Source organism: Haliotis rubra, unplaced genomic scaffold (assembly GCF_003918875.1).
Source record: "Haliotis rubra isolate DU_JTF1 unplaced genomic scaffold, ASM391887v1 Scf911, whole genome shotgun sequence".
Classification (NCBI taxonomy): domain Eukaryota; kingdom Metazoa; phylum Mollusca; class Gastropoda; order Lepetellida; family Haliotidae; genus Haliotis; species Haliotis rubra.
The window spans coordinates 246,618-274,536 of NW_025767648.1; the positions used below are offsets into that span (position 1 = coordinate 246,618).

General features: G+C 42.1%; 3 protein-coding genes across 3 annotated transcripts; all 3 read left to right on the forward strand.

Annotated features, from left to right (window-relative positions):
- LOC124264169 (endoplasmic reticulum chaperone BiP-like) lies at positions 1 to 27,563 on the forward strand. The gene is given in 9 exon segments (XM_046698909.1): positions 1 to 114; positions 4,162 to 4,558; positions 5,572 to 5,630; positions 5,633 to 5,802; positions 7,123 to 7,370; positions 8,214 to 8,368; positions 24,565 to 24,800; positions 25,484 to 25,633; positions 26,208 to 27,563. Coding segments are annotated over 8 exon segments (1,797 nt in total). The 5' UTR covers positions 1 to 114; positions 4,162 to 4,424; the 3' UTR covers positions 26,853 to 27,563.
- On the forward strand, positions 10,024 to 12,244 carry LOC124264170 (endoplasmic reticulum chaperone BiP-like). The gene is made up of 2 exons (XM_046698910.1): positions 10,024 to 10,246; positions 10,741 to 12,244. Exons 1-2 carry the CDS (start codon positions 10,049 to 10,051, stop codon positions 11,572 to 11,574), a joined length of 1,032 nt encoding a protein of 343 aa, XP_046554866.1. The 5' UTR covers positions 10,024 to 10,048; the 3' UTR covers positions 11,575 to 12,244.
- On the forward strand, positions 14,643 to 24,154 carry LOC124264171 (endoplasmic reticulum chaperone BiP-like). Its single transcript, XM_046698911.1, has 6 exons — positions 14,643 to 15,116; positions 16,942 to 17,138; positions 19,857 to 20,088; positions 22,059 to 22,306; positions 23,810 to 23,849; positions 24,005 to 24,154. The coding sequence occupies exons 2-6, from the start codon at positions 16,987 to 16,989 to the stop codon at positions 24,032 to 24,034; spliced, it is 702 nt and encodes a 233-aa protein (XP_046554867.1). The 5' UTR covers positions 14,643 to 15,116; positions 16,942 to 16,986; the 3' UTR covers positions 24,035 to 24,154.
- Positions 27,564 to 27,919: the final 356 nt, after the last annotated feature.

The window sequence follows — 27,919 nt, forward strand, 5'->3', positions numbered from 1 at the left end:
TACCACCGACAAGTGTAATGCATACAGCCACGTATGAGCAGGTGCGTGTCGTGTTGCTCTCACAGCGTGCCGGTAGACGCTCACGTGAAGTATTCTTTAGGCTTGGTTTAAAAGGTAAGTAGCATTATGTACGGCAATTTCAGAGAAATGTGATAATGTAATCTTATCTCGCACGTTTTGGGGTCATTTAATTGTGATATATCATACCGTTAACGTGTAATTGAGAGTAACTTTAGGGTTAACTAATTGATGTATAGTTGCTTTGACGAGTGTAATTGACTTAACTTTATATATTTCATATATAATACCCACATGGGCACAATGTGTGAAGCCCATTTATGGTGTCCCCCGCCGTGATATTGCTGGAATATTGCTAAAAGCGGCGTAAAACCCAACTCACTCACTCATATATAATACCGTTTTTATAATACCGTTAACATGTAATTGATGTGTAACTTAAATGATAATTATTTAATATGTAATACTGTTAATATAGAGGTGATGTGTAACTTTAATGTTAAATATTTAATATGTAATACTGTTAACATACAGGTGAAGTGTAAATCTAAAGCTAAATATTTTATATATAATAGCGTTAAAGTGTAATTGATTCATTTTTCAAAGACATATTATTCTCATTTCATGATGTTTGAGGTATCACGTTTCATTTTTGGGAAATAGAGACAGATCGCACTTCAGAAGCGGTGTCCAGTTCAGTGTATAAAGTTTCTCTTTCCGAAAAATATTTTGAAAATCAGTGTACATGTATTTAAATCTGTTGAGAATCAGCCATCCTTCATGTTTAAAAATATACAACACCCACGGTGAGATAAGCACAGGTTGCTGGAGGCCTATATTCTCACCCTAAATCCCCACGGTGAGATAAGCACAGGTTGCTGGAGGCCTATATTCTCACCCTAAATCCCCACGGTGAGATAAGCACAGGTTGCTGGAGGCCTATATTCTCACCCTAAATCCCCACGGTGAGTCAAGCACAGGTTGCTGGGGCCTATATTCTCACCCTAAATCCCCACGGTGAGTCAAGCAAAGGTTGCTGGGGCCTATATTCTCACCCTAAATCCCCACGGTGAGTCAAGCACAGGTTGCTGGAGGCCTATATTCTCACCCTAAATCCCCACGGTGAGTCAAGCACAGGTTGCTGGAGGCCTATATTCTCACCCTAAATCCCCACGGTGAGAAAAGCACAGGTGCCTGGGGCCTATATTCTCACCCTAAATCCCCACGGTGAGAAAAGCACAGGGTGCTGGGGGACCTATAATCTAACCCGAAAACATCTACACATGCATCATGATTTTCTTCGTTTCTCCTTACCGCCTCCGTGGTGTAGTGGTTAGAGCGTCCGCCCGGAGAGCGGAAGGTCGCGGGTTCGATTCCCGACCGCGTCATACCAATAGACGTTAAAATATGGTACTTGTTGGTCCCTGCCTGGCGCTCGGCATTAATGGGTACAACAAGGACTGGTCGGCTCGGAGTCAGTATACTGTGTCTGAGTGGGGTATTCAAGCTTCAGTGCGGTATGGTATCTCAGTGGGCTAGCACTATAAAAACCAGCTTCAGTCTCCGCTAGTACAAGCAGCCGCACATACACATACACACGCATGCATGCACGTCGTCATATGAGCGAAATATTCTCCAGCACGACGTTAAAACCCAATTTCACCTCACCTCGTTTCTCCTTGGCAAACGCGGCTCGCTTTCTGCCCGCGTACACGTGCACTTAAGACAAAGTAAGATACGAAGTAAATTGAAACCCGCCATCGACTAAACTGGAGACATCCTCAGCAACCTAGGGTGTAAAACCTCCAAAGATGTATAACATACATAATAAGACTGTTTTGCATTCCCAATCGTTAAAAAATGTGACGAGGAAGTATTGTTAGAGGCCTGGAGATGTAGATTTTATAACTGCTTCAACTATTATATATTCTGATGGATATGAAACATTTTCTGAATCAGCTGTGTTTATTTTGTTTGTTGTTTAACGCCACATTCATCAATATTCCAGCTATATGACATCGGTCTGTAAATAATCTAGTCTGGACCTGACAATCCAGTGATCAACAGAATGAGCATCTATCTACATACTTGCTGTGATTTTTGAGTATATTTTGACATTTATTTTATTATTGGGTACAAACATTAGAGATTTGGTGGATATTTCTGTTATTTGTAATTCCAAACTGATTTTATTAACTAGAGAGAGAGTGAGTGAGTTTAGTTTTACGCCGCACTCATCAATATTCCAGCTATATGGCGGCGGGCTGTATATAATCGAGTCTGGACCAGACAATCCAGTGGTCAACAGCATGAGCATCGATCTACGCGATTGGGATACGATGACATGTGTCAACCAAGTCAGCGAGCCTGACCACCCGATCCCGTTAGTCGCCTCATACGACAAGAATGGGTTACTGGAGATCAATATTCTAACCCAGACCTTCACGGGTAATATTTTCATCTAAACTGAAAACCGGTTATTTGTGCACTAAAATGAAATACACTAAATGTACTGATAGCCACAGAAGTAGTTATCAAATTTAACGAAGATAATTTATTTTAATTTTAATTATTTTTTTACGAAGAAAATTTATACAAGACTCAGCCATATTACAAATCGCGCATTATGTACAAAACAATAAATGTATGTATATGTGTGTATACAAAAATAGACTTACTAGGAAAAAAATAATTCTAGGTCATTGCTTTAAAAATGTGATTAGATTGGACCCGACTGAAGGGAGCAAACGAATTGGAATAATATTACAAAATATATTTGATATATAGAATGAAAATATGACAATAATACTTAACGGCTAAAATATAAATATTTGGTGAACTAAATCGCATATTCGTGACAATTAAAGTGACGAAACCAGAATGCATGACTGCTCAATATTATAGTTAATAGACCATTGTCACATAATGTAGACATGAAATTTCACCAGACTGTCGTCATTTGGCGGCAAGTGCTACGTGTCATTCAGATACTATGTTCTCTACAACTGTCGATAGCCAATTAAACAACGTGAAGACAACTTTAACCAGTCAACTCAGGCCACGCATACAAACAGCGCAGTATATATTTATAGCTGTTATATTCTCCAAACTACACCTGTAATAGCAGCTCCTACCTGCTGTGGAAACGTCCAAGCTGATGCCGCACGATCGAACAATTTCCAGCATAGATACGCTCAAGCTATTCGGTAACCATACTATCGTTTCATTCATAACGCCGGTGAGCTATTTTTAACTCGGTATTTCATTGGCTGACCAAATCAATACCATGATAAGAAGGATCGAGTTGGAAACGGAACGAATAATTGTCACAAATGAATTCTGATTATGAGAATTCATTTCAATGGGCTATATGTAACAGTTATGGCATGGATTTTGAAGAGAGGTGGGAATGGTGCTATGGTATACGTAGTTGAAAAAGCTGTAGTAATAATAGTAGTTATATAGTAACAGGATAGTATATAGTGTAGTGTAGTGTAGTGTAGTGTAGTGTAGTGTAGTGTAGTGTAGTGTAGTGTAGTGTATAGTATAGTAGGTGAGGTGAGGTGAGGTGAGGTGAAATTTAACGTTGTGCTTGAGAATATTTCGCTCATATTACGACGTGCAATTCGTGTGTATGTGTATATGCGGCTGGTTGTAATAGCCCAGACTTAAGCTGGTTTTGTAGTGCTAGCCCACTGAGATACCATGCCACAGTGAAGCATGAATACCCCACTCAGACACATTATACTGACTCCGAGCCGACCAGTCCTTGTTGTACCCATTAATGCCGACCGCCAGGCAGGGACCAACAAGAACCATATTTTAACGTCTTTTGGTATGACGCGGTCGGGGATCGAACCCGCGACCTTCCGCTCTCCGGGCGGACGCTCTAACCACTACACCACGGAGGCGGTCTTCAGTATAGTATAGTATATATAGTAGTAGTAGAAGTAGTGATGGTAGTAGTTGTTGTAGTAGTAGCAGCGGTGGTGGTGATGGTGGAAGTAGTAGTAGTAGTAGTAGTAGTAGTAGTAGTAGTAGTAGTAGTAGTAGTAGCTTCTGTAATCGATGTAGAAGTAGTAATTTGTTTTAGCAATATAGCGTTTCTTCATTAATAAGTTTTCATTGATTTATTACGCACAGGCCATCAGACACAGCCAACCGACTGGGTGATACATGGTGTCACGTATAACAGAGCGATCCACTGTGTGACAGAAAGACAAGCAAACATCGTGACACGGAACTAAGCAACGTCACATACAACAGATTTGTACCCTCCGTCACGTTCAACAAACGGGGCAGATACTGTTATCGTACAGCAGAACGATACCCGTGTCACGTCGTGCTCTAATACACGGTCATTGTCACGGCACAAAGTCAAACCGTACCACCATATACACAGAAACATGGGGACGATACCAACATACGTCATCCTGTTGCTAATGGCAACATGTAGGAACGCACAATCGGAGGACAATGAGCCGAAAGTTGAGAACTTCGGAACTGTGATCGGAATAGATCTGGGAACAACCTACTCCTGGTCAGTACATAAGTGGCAATTGGCATATAATATTTACTTACATTTGTTGTATGTTATCTTGCGGTAGGTCCGTGATTAAAGCGTTCGCTCGACACGCCTAAAACCCGGGTTCGATTCCCACTTAGTGTGTGGGGTTTTACTCCGCTTTTAGCAATATTCCAGCAAGATTATGGCGGAGGATACCAAAGAGGGGCAGCAGTATTTGGAACAGCTGTGGTAGTAGCAGTAGTAGTAGTAGCAGTAGCAGTAGTAGTAGTAGTAGTAGTAGTAGTAGCAGCTGTAATAGAAGCATTAGCCAAACTCACTCATCTATCTTTATGCTTCGATGTTGATTAACAGTTTATCTGTCTACCCTTAACGTACCTGCCTGGCGCTCGGCATTAATGGGTACAGCATGGACTGGTCGGCTCGGAGTCAGTATAATGTGTCTGAGTGGGGTATTTATGATTAACTGCAGCATGTTATCTTAGTGAGCTAGCACTATAAAACCAGCTTAAGTCTGGGCTGGTACAAGCAGCCACTCGTACACACGTATGCACGTCGTCATATGAGCGAAATATCCTTAAGTACGACGTTAAACCCCATTTCACCTCACCTCACCTCACCTGTCCTTAACGCGTATCCTCAATCACTGTGTTGGGGTAACAATATACTCTCGATGTATGGTAACGACGACAGCTATATGCCGAGTAGAAAGGCATGTTTTAGACACAGAAGGTGACACCAACGCCGGTCCAGTTTCGTCCCAGGTGGGGCGTTGGGCTAGCCTAGTGTTTAAAACGTCCGCTCGTCACGTCGAAGACCCGGGTTCGATTCCCCATATGGGTACAATGTGTGAAGCACACTTCTGGTGTCCCCCGCCGTGATATTGCCGGAATATTGCGAAAAGCGGCGTAAAACTAAAACTCACTCACTCGTCCCAGTTTGGAAGATTCCACAGGTCTGGATTTATGCAAAAACATTTATGCTTTGGGGTGATACCGAGTCTTCAGTTATATTGTTTCGTGTTTCAGCGTGGGGGTGTACCGGAGAGGCCGTGTGGAGATCATCCCCAATGAACAGGGGAACAGAATCACCCCTCCTACGTAGCGTTCACTCCGGATGGGGAGAGGCTGATAGGAGACGCCGCAAAGAACCAACTGACCACAAACCCCGAGAACACCATCTTTGACGTCAAACGTCTGATTGGACGTCCCTGGAATGACAAGTCTGTGCAGCATGATATACAGTATTATCCGTTCAAGGTGATTATTTCATCATCCAAGTGGAATGACGTGGAAGCTGCACCTCTATGGATTTGAGTGTTTCGTTAAGTGCCCACCATGAAGGGGTTGTGATTTTGCGTGAGTGAGTGAGTGAGTGACTGAGTGAGAGACTGAGTTATAGAGTGGTTAAGTGGATGAGTTGAGTGGTTGAGTGAGTGAGGAGTTATAGAGTGGGTGGATGAGCGGGAGTCGGTGGTGGATAAGTGAGAGATGAGTAGTTTGGTTGAGTGAGAGAGGTTGAGTGGATGAGCGGGTGAGTGAGTGGAGTGGAGTGAGAGGTTGAGTGGTTAGTAGAGTGGGTGAGAGACTGAGTTATAAGTGGGTGGATGAGTGGATGAGTCGTGAGTCGGTGGTTAAGTGGATGGTTGAGAGGTTGAGTGAGTGAGTGAGAGTCAATGATTAATTTCATTAACAATATTCTTCATGAGTGACAACAGTTTGTCTATATTTTTCTTACATGAGTGGGTGGTTGAGTGGTTCAGAGCTTGAATGGTTGAGTGAGTGAGTGAGTGAGTGGTTGAGTGAGTGAGTGGTTGAGTGAGAGGATGAGTAGTGAATGATTAATTTCATTAACAGTCTTCTGCAAAATCAGTCGATATATTCTTACATGAGTGGGTGGTTGAGTAGTGGAATAGTTGAGAAGTTGAGTGAATGAGTGGTTGAGTTTGTGGTTGAGTGAGTGAGTGAGTGATTAATTTCATCAACAATATTCTGCCAAAATGACAACAGGCTCTTTACTTTTGTCTTTAGTGGTACGTGGTGGTTAACCGGAATGTCATGGCACAATATATATGGCTGGAATCAGAGTTTATAATACGGATGTTATCAGTTGGATATTTAGAAGTTTATTTATATGTTTATCAAGGTAGTATGCAGTTTATGGGTTGGGTTTATGGTTCATTTGTATTGACAGGTAAAACAGTTATTCATCAGATAATATGTAACAGATCCAGGTTAAAGTTTTGTCAAAGAAGAATACATGTTTATCCACCAGGTAATAAACAAGGGATTGAGGTTAAGGTTTGGTCAAAGAAGAACACATGTTTATCCACCAGGTAATAAACAAGAGATTCAGGTAAAGGTTTTGTCAAAGAAGAACACATGTTTATCCACCAGGTAATAAACAAGAGATTCAGGTAAAGGTTTTGTCAAAGAAGAATACATGTTTATCCACCAGGTAATAAACAAGAGATTCAGGTAAAGGTTTGGTCAAAGAAGAACACATGTTTATCCACCAGGTAATAAACAAGAGATTCAGGTAAAGGTTTGGTCAAAGAAGAACACATGTTTATCCACCAGGTAATAAAGAAGGAAAACAAACCATACGTCAAGGTTAGAGTTGGGTCAGAGGACAAGGTGTTCGCTCCCGAGGAGATCTCGGCGATGGTGTTGTCAAAGATGAAGGAGATAGCAGAGACGTACCTGGGCAAGAACGTCACCCACGCTGTCGTCACCGTCCCCGCCTACTTCAACGACGCCCAGAGGAGAGCAACCAAAGACGCCGGCACCATCGCTGGACTCACCGTCCTCCGTCTGATCAACGAACCGTACGTGAAAAGTTTTCACATTGAGTGACTGGGTTCAGTTTTACGCCGCACTCAGCAATATTCCAGCTATTTGGCGGCGATCTGTAAATAATCGAGTCTAGACCTGATAATCCAGTGATCAACAGCATGAGCATCGACCTAGGCAGTTGGGATACGACATGTGTCAACCAAATCAGCGAGCTTGACCACCCGATCCCGTTAGTCGCCTCTTACGACAAGAATAGGTTACTGAAGATCAATTCTAACCCGGATCCTCTCGGGTTGTTTTCACATTAATATTGTACAAAGCTGTCTCTTGACTGTACACGTTAATAAGATGCTGCTGCTGCTGGTGCCGCGGCTGCGGCTGGTTCTGTTGCTGGTGTTGATGCTGTTGCTGCTGATGGTGATGGTGAAGATGACGGTGATGCTTTTGCTGTTGCTGATGCTGATGCTGTTGCTGCTGATGGTGACGGTGATTGTGATGGTGATGTTGATGCTGTTGCTGATGCTGATGCAGATGCTGATGCTGCTGATGGTGATGGGAAGATGATGGTGATGCTGTTGCTGTTGCTGATGCTGATGCTGTTGCTGCTGATGGTGACGGTGATTGTGATGGTGATGGTGATGGTGATGTTGATGCTGTTGCTGATGCTGATGCTGATGCTGACGCTGCTGCTGCTGCTGCTGCAGATACTGTTGCCGATGTTGCTGCTGATGGCGATGGTGTTGCTGCTGCTGCTGATGCTGACGCTGCTGCTGCTGCTGCAGATGCCGTTGCTGATGTTGATGTTGATGGCGATGCTGTTGCTGCTGTTGTTGATGCTGATTAGTTGATGCTAACAGAAATATTCGATGTTTCAGAACTGCTGCTTCTATAGCTTACGGCCTTGACAAGTCCGACGGTGAAAAGAACATTCTGGTGTTTGACTTGGGAGGGGGAACGTTTGACGTGTCAATCCTTACAATCGACCATGGCGTGTTTGAGGTGGTGGCCACCAATGGAGACACACATCTAGGTAAATTCTTACCTTGCATAAAATATATTTAATGTCAAAGATGATATCGTGACAAAATGATCCCATTTATACCGCAGTTGCAATTTCGACAGTCCCATCAAAGCTATTTTAAATCGCATTACACTGGGCTGTTTTACTCATTAAAGTTTAACTTTGAGTATATAACATTGTCTCAATATATGGTTACATCTATTACTGAGGGGTGGTGGGGTAGCCTTATGGTTATTCAGGGATCATTACACTGGCGCTGGATGAGATACAGTGATTATTGCACTGGAGCTAGATCGTATAGATTGGGATTATTACACTGTGTTGGGTCATATACAGGGATTATTACTCTGGTACTAGGTCATGTATAGGTATTATGAGTGTCAGCAGGGATATATAGAAAGATTATTTCACTGCTGGGTTAGATGCAGGGATTACTTCACTGGTGCTGGGCATATACAGGAATTACTACACCATGGTATACAAGGATTAATGCACTGGTACTAGTTTATATTAGGGATTACACGACTGTGCTGGGTTATTTAAGAGATTATTTCACTTAGGCTGTCACAGAGGCACTGAAACAAATATATCCAAGAAAGATTATGTAGCACGTCTAGATTTCCAAAGTCTGTGGGCTCCTTTTTATTATATTTTATGATTATCATTTAGGAACTGTTTCTGTAAAATATGTTCATTTCAGAGACTAGATGTTAGTCTATATTTGTCTGTGCTGGGTCGAATACAGGGATTATTGCACTGGTACTAGTTCATGTGCAGGAATTACTACACCATCCTTGATGGTATACAGGGATTATTGCACTGGTACTAGTTCATGTATAGGGATTACTACACCATCCTTGATGGTATACAGGGATTATTGCACTGGTACTGGGTCATATGCAGGAATTACTACACCATCCTTGATGGTATACAGGGATTATTGCACTGGTACTGGGTCATATGCAGGAATTACTACACCATCCTTGATGGTATACAGGGATTATTGCACTGGTACTGGGTCATATGCAGGAATTACTACACCATCCTTGATGGTATACAGGGATTATTGCACTGGTACTGGGTCATATGCAGGAATTACTACACCATCCTTGATGGTATACAGGGATTATTGCACTGGTACTGGGTCATATGCAGGAATTACTACACCATCCTTGATGGTATACAGGGATTATTGCACTGGTACTAGGTCATGTGCAGGAATTACTACACCATCCTTGATGGTATACAGGGATTATTTCACTTTTACTGGGTCATATGCAGGAATTACTACACCATCTTGATGGTATACAGGGATTATTGCACTGGTACTAGGTCATGTGCAGGAATTACTACACCATCCTTGATGGTATACAGGGATTATTGCACTGGTACTAGGTCATGTATAGGGATTACTACACCATCCTTGATGGTATACAGGGATTATTGCACTGGTACTAGGTCATCTGCAGGAATTACTACACCATCCTTGATGATATACAGGGATTATTGCACTGGTACTAGTTCATGTATAGGGATTACTACACCACCCTTGATGGTATACAGGGATTATTGCACTGGTACTAGTTCATGTATAGGGATTACAAGACTGTCCTGGGTTATATAAAGAAATCATTTCACTGTGCTTGGTCATACACACAGGGATTTCTACACTGGCGTTAGATCATACAGATGAACTATTATTCTGATGCTAATGCTATTGTTGTGTGTTTTAACCAGGATCTGTTTAAATCGACTCTGAAACCCGTGAGGTCGGCCCTTGAGGATGGGAGCCTGAAGGTGTCGGACATCCAGGACATCGTTCTGGTCGGCGGCTCCACCAGGATTCCAAAGATTCAGCAGCTGGTGAAGGAGTTCTTTAGTGGAAGGGTGCGTTCCATTAACACATCTTAGGAGTGACCATGAACACGACTGACCAAGCACTCCCTGACATGTTTAGTTGACCAAGTTTTGCTAGGTTGGATTGTTGTTTGACGCCGCACTCAGCAATATTCCAGCTATATGGCGGCGGTCTGTAAATAATCGATATTCACTTTTTTCTCTTGACTATCTCAAGAATCTTGTATTCCAGGAGACCCGTGAAGATCCGGGGTAGAATAGGTCTTCAGCAATCCATGCTTGCCACAAAAGGCGACTATGCTTGTCGTAAGAGGCGACTAATGGTATCGGGTGGTCAGGCACGCTGACTTGGTTGACACATGTCATCGGTTCCCAATTGCGCAGATGGATGCTGATGCTGTTGATCGCTGGATTGCCTGGTCCAGACTCGATTATTTACAGACCGCCGCCATATAGCTGGAATATTGCTGAGTGCGGCGCAAAACTAAACTCACTCACTCACTCACTCACTCACTGTATTCCAGGAACCTACAAGGGGCATCAACCCAGACGAGGCTATAGCCTACGGAGCAGCCGTTCAGGGAGGAGTCCTCGGTACTGACGAAAACAGCAAAACTCCGGACTTGCTAATCCTCGACGTCAATTCCTTGAGTCTCGGCATCGAGACAGTTGGAGGCGTCATGTCAAAGATCATCAGTCGGAACACAGCCATCCCTTCCAAGAAGACACAGCAGTTCACAACAATAGAGGACGACCAGGATGTGCTGGAGGTCCTTGTCTACGAAGGCGAGAGAGCCATGACGAAGGACAACCATATCCTCGGGAAGTTTGAACTAAAGGGAATTCCTCCAGCGGCCAGAGGGGACCCCCAGATCGATGTTACATTTGAGATAGACGTGAATGGTATATTGACGGTCACGGCCGAGGACATAGGAACGGGAAACAAGAATAATATTGTCATTCAGAATGACGAAAACAGACTGTCGCCAGAAGACATGGAAAAAATGATTCACGATGCTGAGGAATTTGCTGAAGAAGATAAGAGAGTGAAGGAGAGGACTGACGCGAGAAATGATCTTGATCATTACGTGTATTCTTTAAGAAACCAAATCAACGACAAAAGTAAACTTGGAGGCAAATTAGGCACTGGAGATAAATCGACGATCGAGAAAGCTGTAGCCGCATCTATTAAATGGATGGATAGTCACGAGGATGCTTCAGCTGAAGACTATCAGAAACAGAAGACGGAACTGGAGGATGTCGTCAGGCCGATCACGAGTAAGCTCTACGAAGCAGCCGGAGAAGAGCCTGAAGAAGAGAAAGAAGACAAGTCTTCCCACCCTCACGAAGACTTATAACGGAGTGTTTCGAGTTATCTCCCTTACACCTTGTTTAACGTCATTCGGATACACTCGTGTCATTCCGGTTACGGAAAGGCACGAGTTTGTATGAAAGATGTCAGATAATGGTGGTGCATTTTAGACATTCGTCACCACTCGCCTCTTTCCGTAAACTCCAAGAAGTTGAATAACACGAGTTGGTCACGAAAGCATTTTAGAGTTAGTTCCTTTTAGCTGAATGATGCGGAATGATATGTATTCTAATCGCTTTTTGAAATGTTACGGTACTTTACTTAAATGTCACGGTACTTTATTCAAATGACACGATACTTTACTCAAATATCATGATAGAGGCGAATAAGATATTTTCATTATTTAGTTAAATCTTAAACTTATGGACTTACCTGTTTTATCGCAAGGAACATCTTTACCTCTGATCCTTCACATCTTTCAACGACATTTAGAAGTGATACACAAAAAGGGAAAATTCAAAGGTCAACTTCTGTAAAAATGTTTCTCATTTTACAAAAGTTGACATCAATAAATTTCCCATTCCGATCCGTAACGTTTGATTTAGTAGTCATGAATGTGTAATGAGGATGAAGTTACCGAAGACAATTTCATGCCATTTCTTGACAAATTACAGATTTCATGTTTATTATTGAGAGTGTCTGATATGAAACCAACCATTTCGCAATGTCTTGTCGACAATAAATGTTTTTCGCTGTCAACAGAGCTGTTACTGCTTGGCCTTCATTACGTGTTTTATCTTGAAGAATCGGGGCGGTAGGTACATGTAGACTAATGCTTAGTCTCTGAATATACATAAGTTTGATAGTAACAAACAAGCCCATTTAAATTGAAAAGGAGCCCCAGGGAGACCAGAGATTCAGAACCTGAGGAAATCTAGACTTGCTTTATTGAGGGCTTTAGCACTGCAGAGAGGGCTAGGCAGTAGGGGAAAACAATGTGGTTCAGAGACAGTGAGACAGACTAGGGCGGAGGGTACCCTTGTGGTTAAAGCGCTCGCCGGTCACGATTCCCCACATGGGTACAATGTGTGAAGCCCATTTCTGGTGTCCCCCGCCGTGATATTGCTAGAATATTGCTAAAAGCAGCAAAAAGCTTTACTTACTCACTCACACACTAGACTTGAGATGGTCCCTTTTTAAATATATTCTCTAGGGTCTGAGAGACTGACCACCAAATCAAATATACCATCATCCAGTAATTTCTTGTTTGTTTAGGGATGATGGGGTAGCCTAGTGGTTAAAGCGTTCGCCTGTCTCTGTGATTCCCCACATGGGTACAATGTGTGAAGCCCATTTCTGGTGTCCCCAGCCGTGATATTGCTGGAATATTGCTAAAAGCGACGTAAAAACATACTTACTCACTCACATACTCACTCACTCACTCACTCACTCACTCACTCTTAAAGAACAAGTCAGCAAATATTCTCCAATCTAGGGGTAGAGAGGGTAGGGGTTGATAGTGGGGGTTACGTTAGGGTTGACGATGGCTAGGGTAGACACAGAGGGCCGTCCGAACCAGGGTAGTCGGCTCTCAGTAGGGTAAGGGTTGATGTAGAGCTAGGGGTGGGGGTAGGGTTGGGTAGAGCTAGGGTAAGGGTAGGCCCAGGGCCAGGTGGGGGAGAGCTAGGGAGAGAAAAGGGTAGGGGTAGGGTAGGGGTAGTAAGGTAGAGGCTAGGGATAGGGTTAGGGTTGAGGTAGAGCTAGGGGTAGGGTAAGGGTTGGGGTAGAGCTGGGGTAGGGTAAGGGCTGAGGTAGAGGGGTAGGGCTAGGGGTAGGGAGTAGGGTAGAGGGTAGGGTAAGGGTTGGGGTAGAGCTAGGGGTAGGGTAAGGGTAGGAGGGTAGAGGTAGGGGTAGGGGTAGAGTTAGGGGTAGGGCTAAGGGTAGGGTAAGGGTTGGGGTAGACTGAGGGGTTGACTAGGGGAGTTTGGTTTTGGGGTAGGCTTTAGAGGTAATGGTTGGGCAACAGACGGCTAGGGGGTACCAGAAGGGTTGGGGTAGGGCTAGGGGTGGGCCCATGTGGGGATAGGGTAGGAGGGTTCGGGTGTAGAGCCAACGTAGGAGTAAGGGTTGAGGTAGGGGTAGGGTAGGGTTGGGGTAGAGCTAGAGGGGTAGGGAGTAAGGTTGGGGTAGAGCTAGGGGTAGGGTAGGGTAGGGAGGTGGGGTAGTGCTGTGGTTCATGCATCGTGACGTCGGTTACCAAGGCAGTGACGTCATTACAATGTGACGTCAAGCAAATATTGTACTACAGTACAAAACTCTTCCGCAACCTCTTTATGAAACTGGTTCCGGTTTGAAACCATAAAAATATAAAAAATACGCTATTTTGTCAATTTAATGCATGTAAGACGTGGGTAATAGATAAAATACCACACTTGGTCACATTACATACGAATTATTCGAAACGTCACGATGCATGTCCGTTGTCATCGCCTCGTACAGCCTCCTACAGTAAACTACTCCGTAGCACCCCGTTTCTTGGTTTGCAGTTGCTTCATTCGGCTAAGATCACTGGTTAAACATTGCGTTTTTGTTTTTCGACGGATATGATGTCTCAGTTCGACTCACAATTAAACAGCGGCACGGCAAACGTTCGCAATGTTTACATTCCCACAATGCATTTAAGTTTGTTATGAATGAAAAAATAGTTACGTCGAAGCTTCAATTTGGCGTGTCTTTTCTCTGATATCAAGCTGATACCTCGATATACCACTGAACTATTACACAAAGCGGCGGGACCACAGCGTATCTCTCAAAGCAATATGATATGAACAACTATCCCTATACTTCAGTCGGTAACCGACCCGTGAAGATCCGGGTTAGAATTGGTCTTCAGCAACCCATGCTTGTCGTAAGAGGCAACTCGGGTGATTGGGTAGTCAGGCTCGCTGACTTGGTTGACAAATGTCCCGATCACCATGGTGTAGATGAATCTCATAATGCCAATCACTGGCTGCTGTTTTTCAGATTCAACTATTGCGTAGATCGATGCTCATGATGTTGATCACTGGATTGTCTGGTCCAGACTCGATTATTTACAGACCGCCTCCATATAGCTGGAATATTACTGAGTACGGCGTTAAACAACAAACAAACAACAAACAGTCGATAACGTCTCACAATACCAGCTGACGCAACTAAATATGCCACGCTCGGTGTGTTAAACGTCTCCGTATTGCTTCAGCTGTACAGACAATTTCGTCAGTTGCTACACGTTGTTTACAAACATTGAACCAGTAGGCGGTACTAGCTGTTTCAGGAAGTGTGACTGTCACTAACCAATCAGAGAGCGTCTGACCGGCGTGCTAGCCAATCGATGTATGCCACGCTGCTTAGAGGTGTGTTGTGTGGAGAACTCGTCGCATTAAGGCTCAGCTTATTGAGGCTGCTGTTTATTCATTGTTGACAATGAATTTGTAGAAATAACCGTGGCGTTACGTTTGTGATCTAATATCTTTGGAGAAAACGCACAGATGATGCAAGTACGAAGCAGCAGTCACCACCATCTTCAGTTGTGTTTCATTCGCAGAGGTAAGTGTACTAATTTTAACGCGGCATTTGACTTGTTATGCTGGTACTAGTGAAAATTAGGATCGTACCCGAAACGAAAGAAATATGTTGACTGTGTGGACTGTGTAATTCTTCATCATAATTTGTTAGGGAGGATGTGGGCTTTACGGGATTCGTCTCATACCCCGCTTTTGTCAATCACAAACTAACTCCGACGGCATGAACGACATTTTCACGAGGCAGTTTCCTTAACGGAAACGGTGGATACTGAATCTCTTGAGTCAGTTTACATCCTTGTTACGGGAGGATACAACACTGGTGAAACTAGTCGTGTATTGATGATATTGATGAACTAAATTGTTTTAACATTCAAATAGCATGTATACTTTGATGTTGGAGACAATGTATAAAAAGGGATATCAGTGATCAGGGATACAGGGATATCAGTGATCAGGGATACAGGGATATCAGTGATCAGGGATACAGGGATATCAGTGATCAGGGATACAGGGATATCAGGGATACAGGGATATCAGTGATCAGGGATATCAGTGATCAGGGATACAGGGATATCAGTGATCAGGGATACAGGGATATCAGTGATCAGGGATATCAGGGATATCAGTGACCAGGGATATCAGTGACCAGGGATACAGGGATATCAGTGACCAGGGATACAGGGATATCAGTGACCAGGGATACAGGGATACAGGGATATCAGTGATCAGGGATACAGGGATATCAGTGCTCACTGTTTAGTCAAGTGTCTTTTAAATAAAAGGAACATTTTTTCAACGAATGAATGAGGGAGTGAGTTTAGTTTAGACCCCTTTTAGCAATATTCCAGCAAAATCACGGCGGGGGACACCAGAAATGGGCTTCACACATTGTACCCATGTGGGGAATCGAACCTGGGTCTTTGGCGTGATGAGCGCACGCTTTAACCACTAGGCTACCCCCACCGCCCCCTCAACGAATGAATATGTCAAGGAGATATGCATCACTACGCACAATATGAACGTAAGGTATCGGCGCATTTCGTATGTTTAATTTTGATGGATTTATTTCTTAAAGGGAAACAGTAATGGGAACACCATAAATAGAATTCATCACTCGTGTTTTTGAAAATATGAAATAATAACCTAGTTTCCTTTAATCGGTTAATATTATCCATGTGAAAACACAGATGATAAATCCTCTACGTATTTTCCGCCATTTTCCTTCATTATTATACTGAATTAATATTCCAAATATTGGCCATGGTGCCCCTTCGACTCTGGACTTAGTAATCCAATTTCCAGAAATACGCGAAATATTGCTGATTTAAATTCTGCGTGAAGAAAACAAAATAAAGATGTAGTCTCATGTTATTTGACATGCATCTCTCCAAAATGTCGACTGTAACCAGTGTGCGAAATAGCCACTAGCCCGTTGGCCTGTGACTTGTGAAAATCCAGTCGGGCCAGTAAATCTCCAGTCACTGGCCCGACTAGCTAGTGAATTTTCATGGGGTCATTTTGGAAATATATCACTCTCTCTGACTTGTTAGGATATAATAAATTTTTAAATCGTACAAGATTATGGCCTGGTAAAAATGATCACCACATTAGCAGCTTAATGATGAAACCCGGGTCAACATTCACATTGCGGGCGAGTGAATTATTTTGTAACTTTCAGGCAAAGCTGCCCTGATTGACTAACAACATTTGAACAAGTTGAACAACTTGATTCTGTTTGACAAGGGCACATATGACAAACTGTACAAAGAAGTTACCCAGTTACAAGTTGGAAACTATTTCGCACACTGTTTTTCCACATGTATAAGCACCATGGAAATCTATTTCAGAATACAAGAAGCTGTTACTGCGAGCTACCTGAAGGTAACAGCCACATGTACGCAGAGGCTATGTGCGTGGCGCTGTTGCTAGGGGCAACATGCAGTCCCGTGCAAGCAGTTACAAACAGTGAAACACCCTCCACTAACGACAACACCGAGAAGTTACGAACTGTAATAGCAATAGATTTTGGAACAGACTATACCTGGTAGGTCCTTTTTTGATTGGTCCACACTCAGTCGTATTTTGTTTTAAACAAAATCCATTTGCACCATTCCCAATGAAAAACAGTTCGGATAAACGAATAAATTTTATGGCGATACGCCCATCTGTACACATAAAGCTGTTCTCAACGGCAGGCACCAGAAAGGCAGATTTCAGTGTAACATTCACATTCTCAGTAAAAGAGATTCTAGTTATATTAACAGTTGTCTGACTTCCAGTTTGGTGGAAGCCGCGATGGCTGAGTGGGTTAGATGGCTGACTTTGTGTACCGGCGATTAGGCGCCTGACTCTGAGGGTGTGGGTTCGAGTCCCAGATGGGATTCAACCCAAAACGTACTAATTAGAATCTGTACTTAACTGAGAAAATGTAATCCCAAATAAAACATGTTACATTTTGCCACTGTGTATTCATAGGTTTCGGAATGTGTAGGCTTAAGGATATAGGTCCAAAACAACCTTTGCTGGTCGTTAAAGGCGACAAAAGGTGATGTTGTAGTTAGGCTGGGTCACTCTGAAGATTGCATTGTATTTAAATTACGTCGGATCATGTTCATGATATCAATCACTCGAATATTTACAGACAGCCATCTTTTTGCTGGAATATTTCTGAGTTCTGATTTCTGATTTCATCTTGGATTGACTGTGTATGGCTAGCGGCCATTTTGTCCTCTCCTTTCATTTCACTGGACTTCTGTCTAGATAAACGACAGGCTGCGACTGAAGGAAACGTAAGATAGCATCCATACATACTTGGTCCATTAGTACATGAAGTGTCTTGAAGTTAAATTGATCTCGCCCAAAATAGGATCGGAAGTAAAGTTTGTTGTAATTTTAATCGCCAAACTAATTTTTCCGAGGACACGTCACTGTGTTTGGGAATTATGGACGTCAGGCACGCGCATCTATCTTCGTAAATGTTAGAAGCGTACGTACGGTAGCTGGAGCAGCAAACAAACAAACGATCACTCCCCACTAACCCTGGTCAGTCATGTGGTCATTACGATCACTCTCCGTTACATTATAGTGTCCCTGGATGCGAATCGCAGTGCCACTCAGATATTTGAGGAAAACATACAAACACATTGACAGATCTGAAACTTTCCAAAATATATAAAATAGCTCCTTCTACTTCTTTCAGAGTTACTCTGCATTAATTGTGTTGCCAATTTTAAACGGCTAGATAATTTAAGAAGCGAAAATGAGTTGTGATTGGTTCGCTCAACTTCCCAGCGTAGACACCTGACTGGATAAAAAGCCAGCCAAGGGAGGTGATAAAATCTTCGGGCCAGGCCGTGGATGCATCCACGGTATACATTCGTCACCACTCGCCCCTTTCCGTTACCTCCAAGACGACTCATCCCCCTATCGATGCTTGTTATGTGCGAAAATACGATAAACTAATCAGAACGAGCGTAAGTGACTGCGGTGCTTTGGTCAAAATAATCCCGAGTACTTCAATCGTGTATTGCATTATGTCATTGTTTAAAGAATCATGTAAAGTATATATCGTCATATAGAAATCACAAAGAAATTAGCTAACAGAATTTTGATGCTTTATGAAGTTTTTGATAAGATTCATGCGATTGACGGTGAGAGATTCAAATACACGCACGTGCGTTTGTTGACATAACGGCTCTCATGAGTCCAACTGAGGGTATTTCTGACGATCTTGCGGGCTTGCTATGGAGATTGTACGTGCGCTTCCAACAATTTTAGGAAATGTAGTTATAAATCGTTTCAAAATGTTCAAAACAATAATATTAGACATATATCTGTATGTAACTTATCAACTTTAATCTTTCACATTGGGCTTATATTTCACATTTCGGGATAAATTTAAGTGTGACGTTTTTTTGGGGGGGTCCTTCATATATTTTTCATTTAAAATCCACTTGGTGTATGACAGCAAGGTTACACGAATGTTCAGTTTGAGAAATATTTTAAAGTCATTTTTGAGTTTCTGCTTTGGGATTTAATGTAGCTTTTATAAAGTTTATTTACATATTTAATAAAACAAATCCTCTTTGTGATAATCAAACGCTATGTTAGAAATTTAATTGAAACTATAAGGTGAACATCTGGAAATAATTACGCCAGAATAAGTCTGTAACAAATAAGTTTATCTCCTTTTAGCTGTATCAACAGGTTTAATTCCTTGAAAAAACATAAACAGCAATACAATGTATGATTACTTCGGTGATATTAAGTACCACAAGTAACAAGAATAGAGTTATCGTTCCTGTTTAAAGTAGTTCTGATGTTCATGCGTCATTATGAAATCCTTCCAGAGGGGCACGAGTCGCTATCCGGCTTGTCCCGGAATAGCACGAGTTGGCCACGAATGCCAGGGTATAGTGGAGTGTCATCGTAACGTATACCCAGGAGATTATCGAGGATGGTCATGTGTATGATCCGACAATAGTTTAACAACTTGTTGTTATTTTCTATACGAATATGTTATAGACAATAAGCTGTAAACCACTATTTGTCCTGAGATGACCCTACGTGATGGACGTATGCCGATGACCATATGAGATTCTGGCAGAGTTTAGTAAATAAACGAACACGCTCACTGTACTCTCTGATCAAGTGGTGAACCAAAGATAACTTGCGCAAAACACAGCAAACGTATTCTCTTTAACAAGGAAATTTTATACATTCAAGTGAAAAACATTGAAATGTTAACGTTTTGTGCTTTCAGTGTAGCTGTGGGTGAGAACGATCATGTTGAGATCATCCCCAATGAACAGGGGAACAGGATAACCCCCTCGTATGTAGCGTTCACCCCGGATGGGGAGATACTGATCGGAGACGTCGCCAAGAACCAAATGACCACAAACCCCGAGAACACCATCTTTGACGTCAAACGTCTGATTGGTCGCACCTGGGATGACCCGTCCGTGCAGCGCAATATACAACGATATCCTTTCAAGGTAGGTGGAATTCGCATGTGTGTGCGTGCGTGTTTGTGTGTACTCCTTTAACAGAAAGAAATGTGCATTGTGAGCGTTGATCGATTGAATATCCTGTAAACATTTAGGCCTCGAACACTTCAAGTTAAATAAGTCCTGCACCACCCTGTTCTCCCATATCAAACTTACTCGTCATGATCCACCAAAATGTAATTACTTACGCGAGTTTTCTATGTCTTGTATGAAAGGCGAGTAAAAACCACATCATCAGTACAATCCAATCTACTGAATGCAATGTATATCAAAGCTGCATGTAATGTGTGTCAAGGCTTTATGTCTATCGGAACTGTATGAAATGTACATACAGGGGGCCAGTGTGACGCTTACGTAGCGTTCACTCCTGCAAAGGACACGAGTGAGTTAAGATTTATAGCCCATCGGCAATATTTCAGCCATATCGTGACGTTAAAGAGTTATGAATTCTATGAATTCAGATGAAACTCAACTGAATTATAAAAAAACAACAACTGTAATCGACGGACAGTAAAATAACTACATTATCACAGATATAAAACTAGCATGTAACTGTAAAGTTATACAAACTTTTATGCACAATGCAATATAAACATCGGGCTGGAGATCACCAGCAATTGAAGGTAGGTCACCACACTAGGGACCATGGGGTTGCAAAGGACATGAGACCTATATGCAATGCCAATCAGAAATGTATGCAGTGTATATCAGAACTGTCTGCAATGTGTATCAAATCTGCATGAAATATGCATCACAACTGCATGTAATGTGCACCTCCCCAAATGTTTTTTCTGCACAAACTGTAATCCACGTTCCACTGATGACGAGTTTCACTTCCTCTTGGAATGTCCTTGATTCCAGTCGAGCAGAGAAATATTTTTGCAGCCTTATTGTTATAGTTACCCTATTTTTTATAGTTATACCAGCTTATGTCATCAACAAATTCTTCACTTATCAAGAATGTATCTTTGCATTTGAAAAGACATCTTCCAAGATAAACTTTCGTGATTATTGTACAACCGTAGAAGCAGTGCACTTTGTACATGTATTGTATACTGAGCACTATGGGTCACATGGCCTTAAATGCAAGGCTTTATAAAATATGCAAGCTCTATGCAGTTTATATCAAAGCTAAATTCTATTTTGCAGCACTGTTCTATCGTTTACATAACACTTCCATACATGGACCCTAATGTGTGTATTTGTCAGGTAATATACGAGGACTTCAGGCGAAGGGTTGATCGGAGTAGAATGTATGCATTAATTTGTGTATATATAAAGTAATACACACGAGATCCAGGTTACGGTTTGGTCCAAGAAGAATACTTGTTTATCCACCACGTAATAAACAAGAGATTCAGGTTAAGGTCAAAGGAGAATACTTGTCAAAGAAGAATGCATGTTTATCCACCAGGTAATAAACTAGTGATTCAAGTTGAGGTTCGGTCAAAGAAGAATGCATGTTTATCCACCAGGTAATAAACTAGTGATTCAAGTTGAGGTTCCGTCAAAGAAGAATGCATGTTTATCCACCAGGTAATAAACTAGTGATTCAAGTTGAGGCTTGGTCAAAGAAGAATACTTGTTTATCCACCAGGTAATAAACGTGAGATTCAGGTAACAGAACGGTCACAGAAGAATACAGGTTTATCCACCAGGTAATAAACAGGAGATTCAGGTTAAGGTAAAAAAAGAATACATGTTTATCCACCAGGTAATAAACTAGTGATTCAAGTTTAGGTTTGGTCAAAGAAGAATGCATGTTTATCCACCAGGTAATAAACTAGTGATTCAAGTTGAGGTTCGGTCAAAGAAGAATGCATGTTTATCCACCAGGTAATAAACTAGTGATTCAAGTTGAGGTTTGGTCAAAGAAGAATACTTGTTTATCCACCAGGTAATAGACGTGAGATTCAGGTTACAGTTCGATCAAAGAAGAATACGTGTTTATCCACTAGGTAATACACAAGGAAAACAATCCGTACATAGAAGTCAGAGTTGGGTCAGAGGACAAGGTGTTCGCTCCCGAGGAGATCTTGGCCATGTTGTTGTCGAAGATGAAGGAGATAGCAGAGAACTACCTTGTAGAAAACGTCACCCACGCCATCGTCACCGTCCCTGCCTTCTTCAACGACCTCCAAAGGATGGCAACCAAAGACGCCGGCACCATTGCTGGGATGAACATTCTACGTGTCAGCAACGAACCGTCAGTGTTATGATGTCGTGTATTCCCATTAACGCTACATCTATTTCTCACCAGCCTAAACTTGTTGTTCAAATTGCTGTTATATCGAAATGTACACATTTACTGGTGCTATTTATTCATCAAAGGTTTAGACTCACTAGTGTTAAATATAGCCACTTACTTCAGGCAACTGTTCTAACTAAATTTGCAAAATATTCCACACTGTTTAAAGGTACTGTTTACACATGAACTGATGTATTGTAAAACAAATTCGTAACGTTGAAAAGATTATTGTCATGAGTTCAGTAAGTGATGAATATCAGTGAAAATTGGCGAATTCTTTACACCACAACGCATCTGTTCACAAGCACCATATTTGCACATGCTTTCAGCAATTTGATGCATGATCCTCGTGCAATTCATCTGCATACAGTTTGTAGTTGGTTCCCCCAAGTTAGTGGAGAAATCAATCTTCGATGTAACCATATATATATACAAAGCATATAGTGAGTGTTTTAAGTGAGCCTAAACTTTTGAAGAGTAGTATAGAACACCCTTGTGTCTGTCTTCGAAAACTGATCTGTTTCTTGAATTGTGAAACTTATTGTGACCTTGACCTCAAATCAGCTACAAAATACAGAAATCAGTTTCCAACTATTTCTTATTCAATAACAATGCCAAAAATAAGGATAAATAATGATAACAGCATGTGTCTGCAATTAATTTAATGCTCGTGGCATACTGCCCTATTACCACAGTCAGCGGACCTTTCAGGTTGCATTTTCAACTCCATGGGAAGTATACAACCCAAACTGCATTAAATCGCTAGAAAGGTTAGCTTTGGCATTAGGACGTGTATTATTCCAGTGTTGTAGAGCCTAATCTCTCAAGAAGTCTAAAGGGATGAATGCCGTATTTCCTCTCTATGTACATGACATCCCCAGATTGCAGCTTCGACGTCATGTGGGGGGATGGGAAGTTGTGACTAAAGGGACCAGTAATTAATAAATCTATTTTTGTATCAAGGGAGAATACATTTATGAAAAACATACCCGGCGCTTATAAGAGACCCGATGCCTATTAGAGGCCCAGCGCATATTTCGAAACCGCTGCTTTACCCCCGGCGCTTATTAGAGATCCGGTGCTTACAAGAGGAAATACGGTATTTCGAGACCTGTTATAAATACCGAAGGACATAAGAAAGTAGACTCTCATGTCTGAAAGTTGCTACAATCGAAACTATCGGCAAATTGATATTTGATACGGCTATGTAAGGTAGTATACACTCATGTCTGAAAGTTGCAACAAATGAAACTAACAGGAAATTCTTATGTCATGTCGATGTACTTGATGTACTGTTTTTGGCCATATAACATTATAAAAACGTTGTTAACATGTTGGTGAAATCCAGTTCCCAAGTGTATGCAAACACGCTGGTAGTATATATTTGAGTGAGGCAGATGATATTTAACTTACCATTCAAATGTTCCATGTAATGTGAATGGAGCTTCTGTGTGTTTACAGAAATACGTTGCACCATACCCATTATTCATCTATCGACCAGGTAATTTCACGGGGACTCGTTCAGTTAAATGGTGAAATTATTTAATATGAGACATCTATAACTGTATGAATAAATTGATAAAATGGCATGATGATGATGATGATGATGATGATGATGATGGATGGATGATCCTAATACAAACATGTATATTGTAGATCTGCTGCCTCTATAGCGTACGGCCTTGACAAGTTAGATGGAGAAAAGAACGTACTGGTGTTTGACTTGGGAGGGGGAACGATTGAAGGGTCAATCCTAACCATCGACAATGGCGTTATCGAGTTGGTGGCCACCAATGGCGACACGCATCGAGGTAAGGATGTGGACAGTGCTGCTGTCGACGTTGTTCACCTTGATCTCATCCTGCTGCAACACATGGCTACTGACATGATAGGTACAGGTGATCTTCCGTGGTCACTGTGTAGAGTTACTTCCCTTAGGCGAGCAAGGAACCTATGATCATATGATCGAATCGCAGATTCATCCAGATGAGTTTGACCAATGTGAACACTAGTAATACCATCATTGCTTTGGACATTCTTCACATGTGTACCTGACACGCAATAATATTTTTCGTAGCATCGCTATACCAATTTGTTTGCTCTACATTTATTCTCTTGTGTAAATTATTCTATCAACAAATAACATCACTTTTAAAACAATACAACATAGTGCCGTATATTGTATATGGCATTACATGTCTTCCATACATTCTCAGGCGATCAAGACATCGACCAGAGACTGATAGAGTACTTCATCAAACAATACAAGACGAGGACAGGGCAGGACCTACTGGAGGACAGCGGGGCCATCCAGAAACTGCGTCGTGAGGTGGAGAAGGCGAAGAGAGCCCTGTCATCCCAGCATCAGACTCGGGTGGAGATCGAGTCTCTCATGGGCGGCCATGATTTCTCTGAAGTCCTCACTAGAGCTAAGCTGGAGGAACTTTACGTAGTACGTACAGCTATACTGATAAAATAACAGAATGGTGCTTGCTGATGTAAGATCATATTAAGGTGTGAGGTGCTATACATGCACTATTATGGTGCTAGGTCATACAGGTGGATTATTACAATATTGCCAGGTACAACATGTATATTACAGTGTTGCTAGGTTACATACATTCTTTTGCACTCGTGATGATCCGGGTTAGAATTGATCTTCAGTAACCCATGCTTGTCGTAAGAGGCGACTAACGGGATCAGGTGGTCAGGCTCGCTGACTTGGTTGACACATGTCATCGTATCCCAATTGCGTAGATCGATACTCATGCTGATGATCACTGGATTGTCTGGTCCAGCCTGGATTATTTACAGATCGCCGCCATATAGCTGGATTATTCCTGAGTGCGGCGTAAAACTAAACTCACTCACATTATTTTATACTTTGTTATTACACTGGTGTTGGGGCAAACATAAGGGTTATTATAATCTTATTCCTTTTATTTTATCATGTCATTTATCAAGCATGTATATATTCCATCTAAACTATAACGGATAATGACGAATTCAATATCTGAATCTTCATTGAGTAAGGGATCACCAGGTCTATAATCCAGAAGTAAGATATTGTCGCAAGCCTTGACTGATCATGTGTTTACATAAACATTCTTTTACAGTTACGCTTCCTTTTGTCAGGACCTGTTTGAATCATCTTTAAACTACATGCAGTCCGCTTTAGAAGAGGAATACTTGAACAAGACGGACATCCACGAGATTGTTCTGGTCGGAGCAGCAAGTGAGATACCCAAGGTTCAGCAACTGGTCATGGAATTCTTTGATGGGAAGGTGAGCTGCATAACATGGGTATCAAATTGAACCAGTAGCATATCAGTAGCATATCAGATAGCATATCATATCCCCGACCGCGTCATACCAATAGACGTTAAAATATGGTACTTGTTGGTCCCTGCCTGGCGCTCGGCATTAATTAATGGGTACAACAAGGACTGGTCGGCCCGAAATCAGTATAATGTGTCTGAGTGGGGTATTCATGCTTCACTGCGGCATGGTATCTCAGCGGGGTAGCACTATAAAACCAGCTTCAGTCTGGGCTAGTACAAGCAGCCGCACATACACATACACACGCATGCACGTCGTCATATCAGCGAAATATTCTCAAGCACAACGTTAAACCCAATTTCACCTCACCTCATTATTTTCCTCATAATGAATTCCCCATTTCAAACGCAACGCTGATGACAGGCGAAAAGAACAATGTTTTCGTTAATCACCTAGTATGCCCAGCGATGCAATGTCATGTTTGAACAGTTCCTGTCTCACGTACATGGGAATAACCACCCATGTGTATTGCCTGGGAGTTCCCTAGGTCAAGGCTAACGCTGTGGATCTTGTATTCCAGGCACCAAAGATAGGCATTCACCTAGAAGAGACAGTAGCCTATGGAGCGGCCCTTGTTGCAGCATTTTATGCTACCTACGACGAGACCAAGGATGAATGTTTTGATATCATAGAAATCAATCACTTGAGTCTCGGCATCGAGACCATTGGAGGCGTCATGTCAAAGATTATCACTCGGAACACAGCCATCCCTACCAAGAAGACACAGCAGTTTACAACAATAGAGGACGACCAGGATGTGATGGAGGTCCTTGTCTACGAAGGCGAGAGAGCCATGACGAAGGACAACCATATCCTCGGGAAGTTTGAACTCAAAGGAATTCCTCCAGCGGCGAGAGGGGACCCCCAGATCGATGTTACATTTGAGATAGACGTGAATGGTATATTGACGGTCACGGCCGAGGACGTAGGGACGGGAAATAAGAATAGCATTGCCATTCAGGACCTCCACGGAGATGCACTCTCGCCTGAAGATCTGGAGAAGATGATTCACGATGCTGAGGAGTTTGCTGAGGAAGACAAAGAGATGACGGAGAAAACGGAAGCTGAACTTAGAGCCGGGGATAAATGGACGAACAGAAAGGCTGTGAGAAGGAAACCCATCATATCAGGTGACCCGGAGGATGTTTCCCGTGACGAACTCTGAGGGAGGAATTGGAACAAGGAGATAAAACAATGATGCTGGAAACTAAAGATGCATGGATGTTGTGAGGGGAAACTTATTTATATTCTCAATATATATTTAGTTTTAGTGTTGAACCATCAAGAAATTTCGTACTGCCTGAGCAAAGTTCAGGTATAGTTCACATCAGTTGAATAAAGAAGCTGGTAGATATATATATAAACGAAAAAGCTTAAGATGGTGTGAAATGTGTTCCTGTAACTATGTAGAAAATGAGTACCACTTCTTATTGATATGCACTGCTTATGATGATCTACGTAAACGTTTTATCCCTGTCGATGTTTCCACCCATCCAACCCTGTGTCAGTTTAACCGACTGATGAGTAATGATAGTCCTCTGATCTTAAGAAATCTTGCCATGTTCATCTTCTCTGCTAATAATTGTTGTCGCTGCAGCTTAAAGGCTGCTAATGTATAACGTTATATCATGGGCCGATGGCCTACATTCACTGGAATAAAGAGAGAGAGAGTGAGGAAGGACACACTTCAACGATAATGGATGGTTGAGAGTTGTATCTATATCCCTAGCTCTGTACCGACGACATATGCTATGCATAATGGGAAGGTGAGAGATAGCTCAGTTGATATATGTGTATATGTGTTGTATGGGGCCAGTCGTCACCACTCGGCCCTTTCCGTAACCTCCAAGACGCTATTCGGCTTGTCCCGGAATAACACGAGTTGGTCACGAATGGTATGGGGCTTCCCATTCGTGACCAACTCGTGTTATCCCGGGACAAGCCGAATAGCGACTCGTGCCCCTCTGGAAGGATTTCATATTGGCGTAGGAACATCAGAACTACTTCAAACAGGAACGATAACTCTATTCCTGTTTGATCCCAATGGTACTTAATATCACCGAAGTACTCATACATTGTATTGCTGTTTTCGTTTTTGCTATTTATTCTAAAGAATTAAATCTCCTTGGTACAACTAAAAGAAAGAAAAGAACATATTTGTTAAAGACATATTCTGACGTAATTATCAACATATATTCACCTTATATTTCCAATTATATTTCTGAAAATGGT

Excerpts from the sequence above, each read along its gene's own strand:
- LOC124264170 (XM_046698910.1), top strand. The coding sequence starts at position 10,049 with ATGAACTATTATTCTGATGCTAATGCTATTGTTGTGTGTTTTAACCAG. Across the intron at positions 10,247-10,740 it reads AGGAGTTCTTTAGTGGAAGG|GAACCTACAAGGGGCATCAA; the intron begins GTGCGTTCCATT and ends ACTGTATTCCAG.
- LOC124264171 (XM_046698911.1), top strand. The coding sequence starts at position 16,987 with ATGTACGCAGAGGCTATGTGCGTGGCGCTGTTGCTAGGGGCAACATGC. Across the intron at positions 20,089-22,058 it reads TACAACGATATCCTTTCAAG|GTAATACACAAGGAAAACAA; the intron begins GTAGGTGGAATT and ends TTTATCCACTAG. Across the intron at positions 23,850-24,004 it reads ATTATTCATCTATCGACCAG|ATCTGCTGCCTCTATAGCGT; the intron begins GTAATTTCACGG and ends TGTATATTGTAG.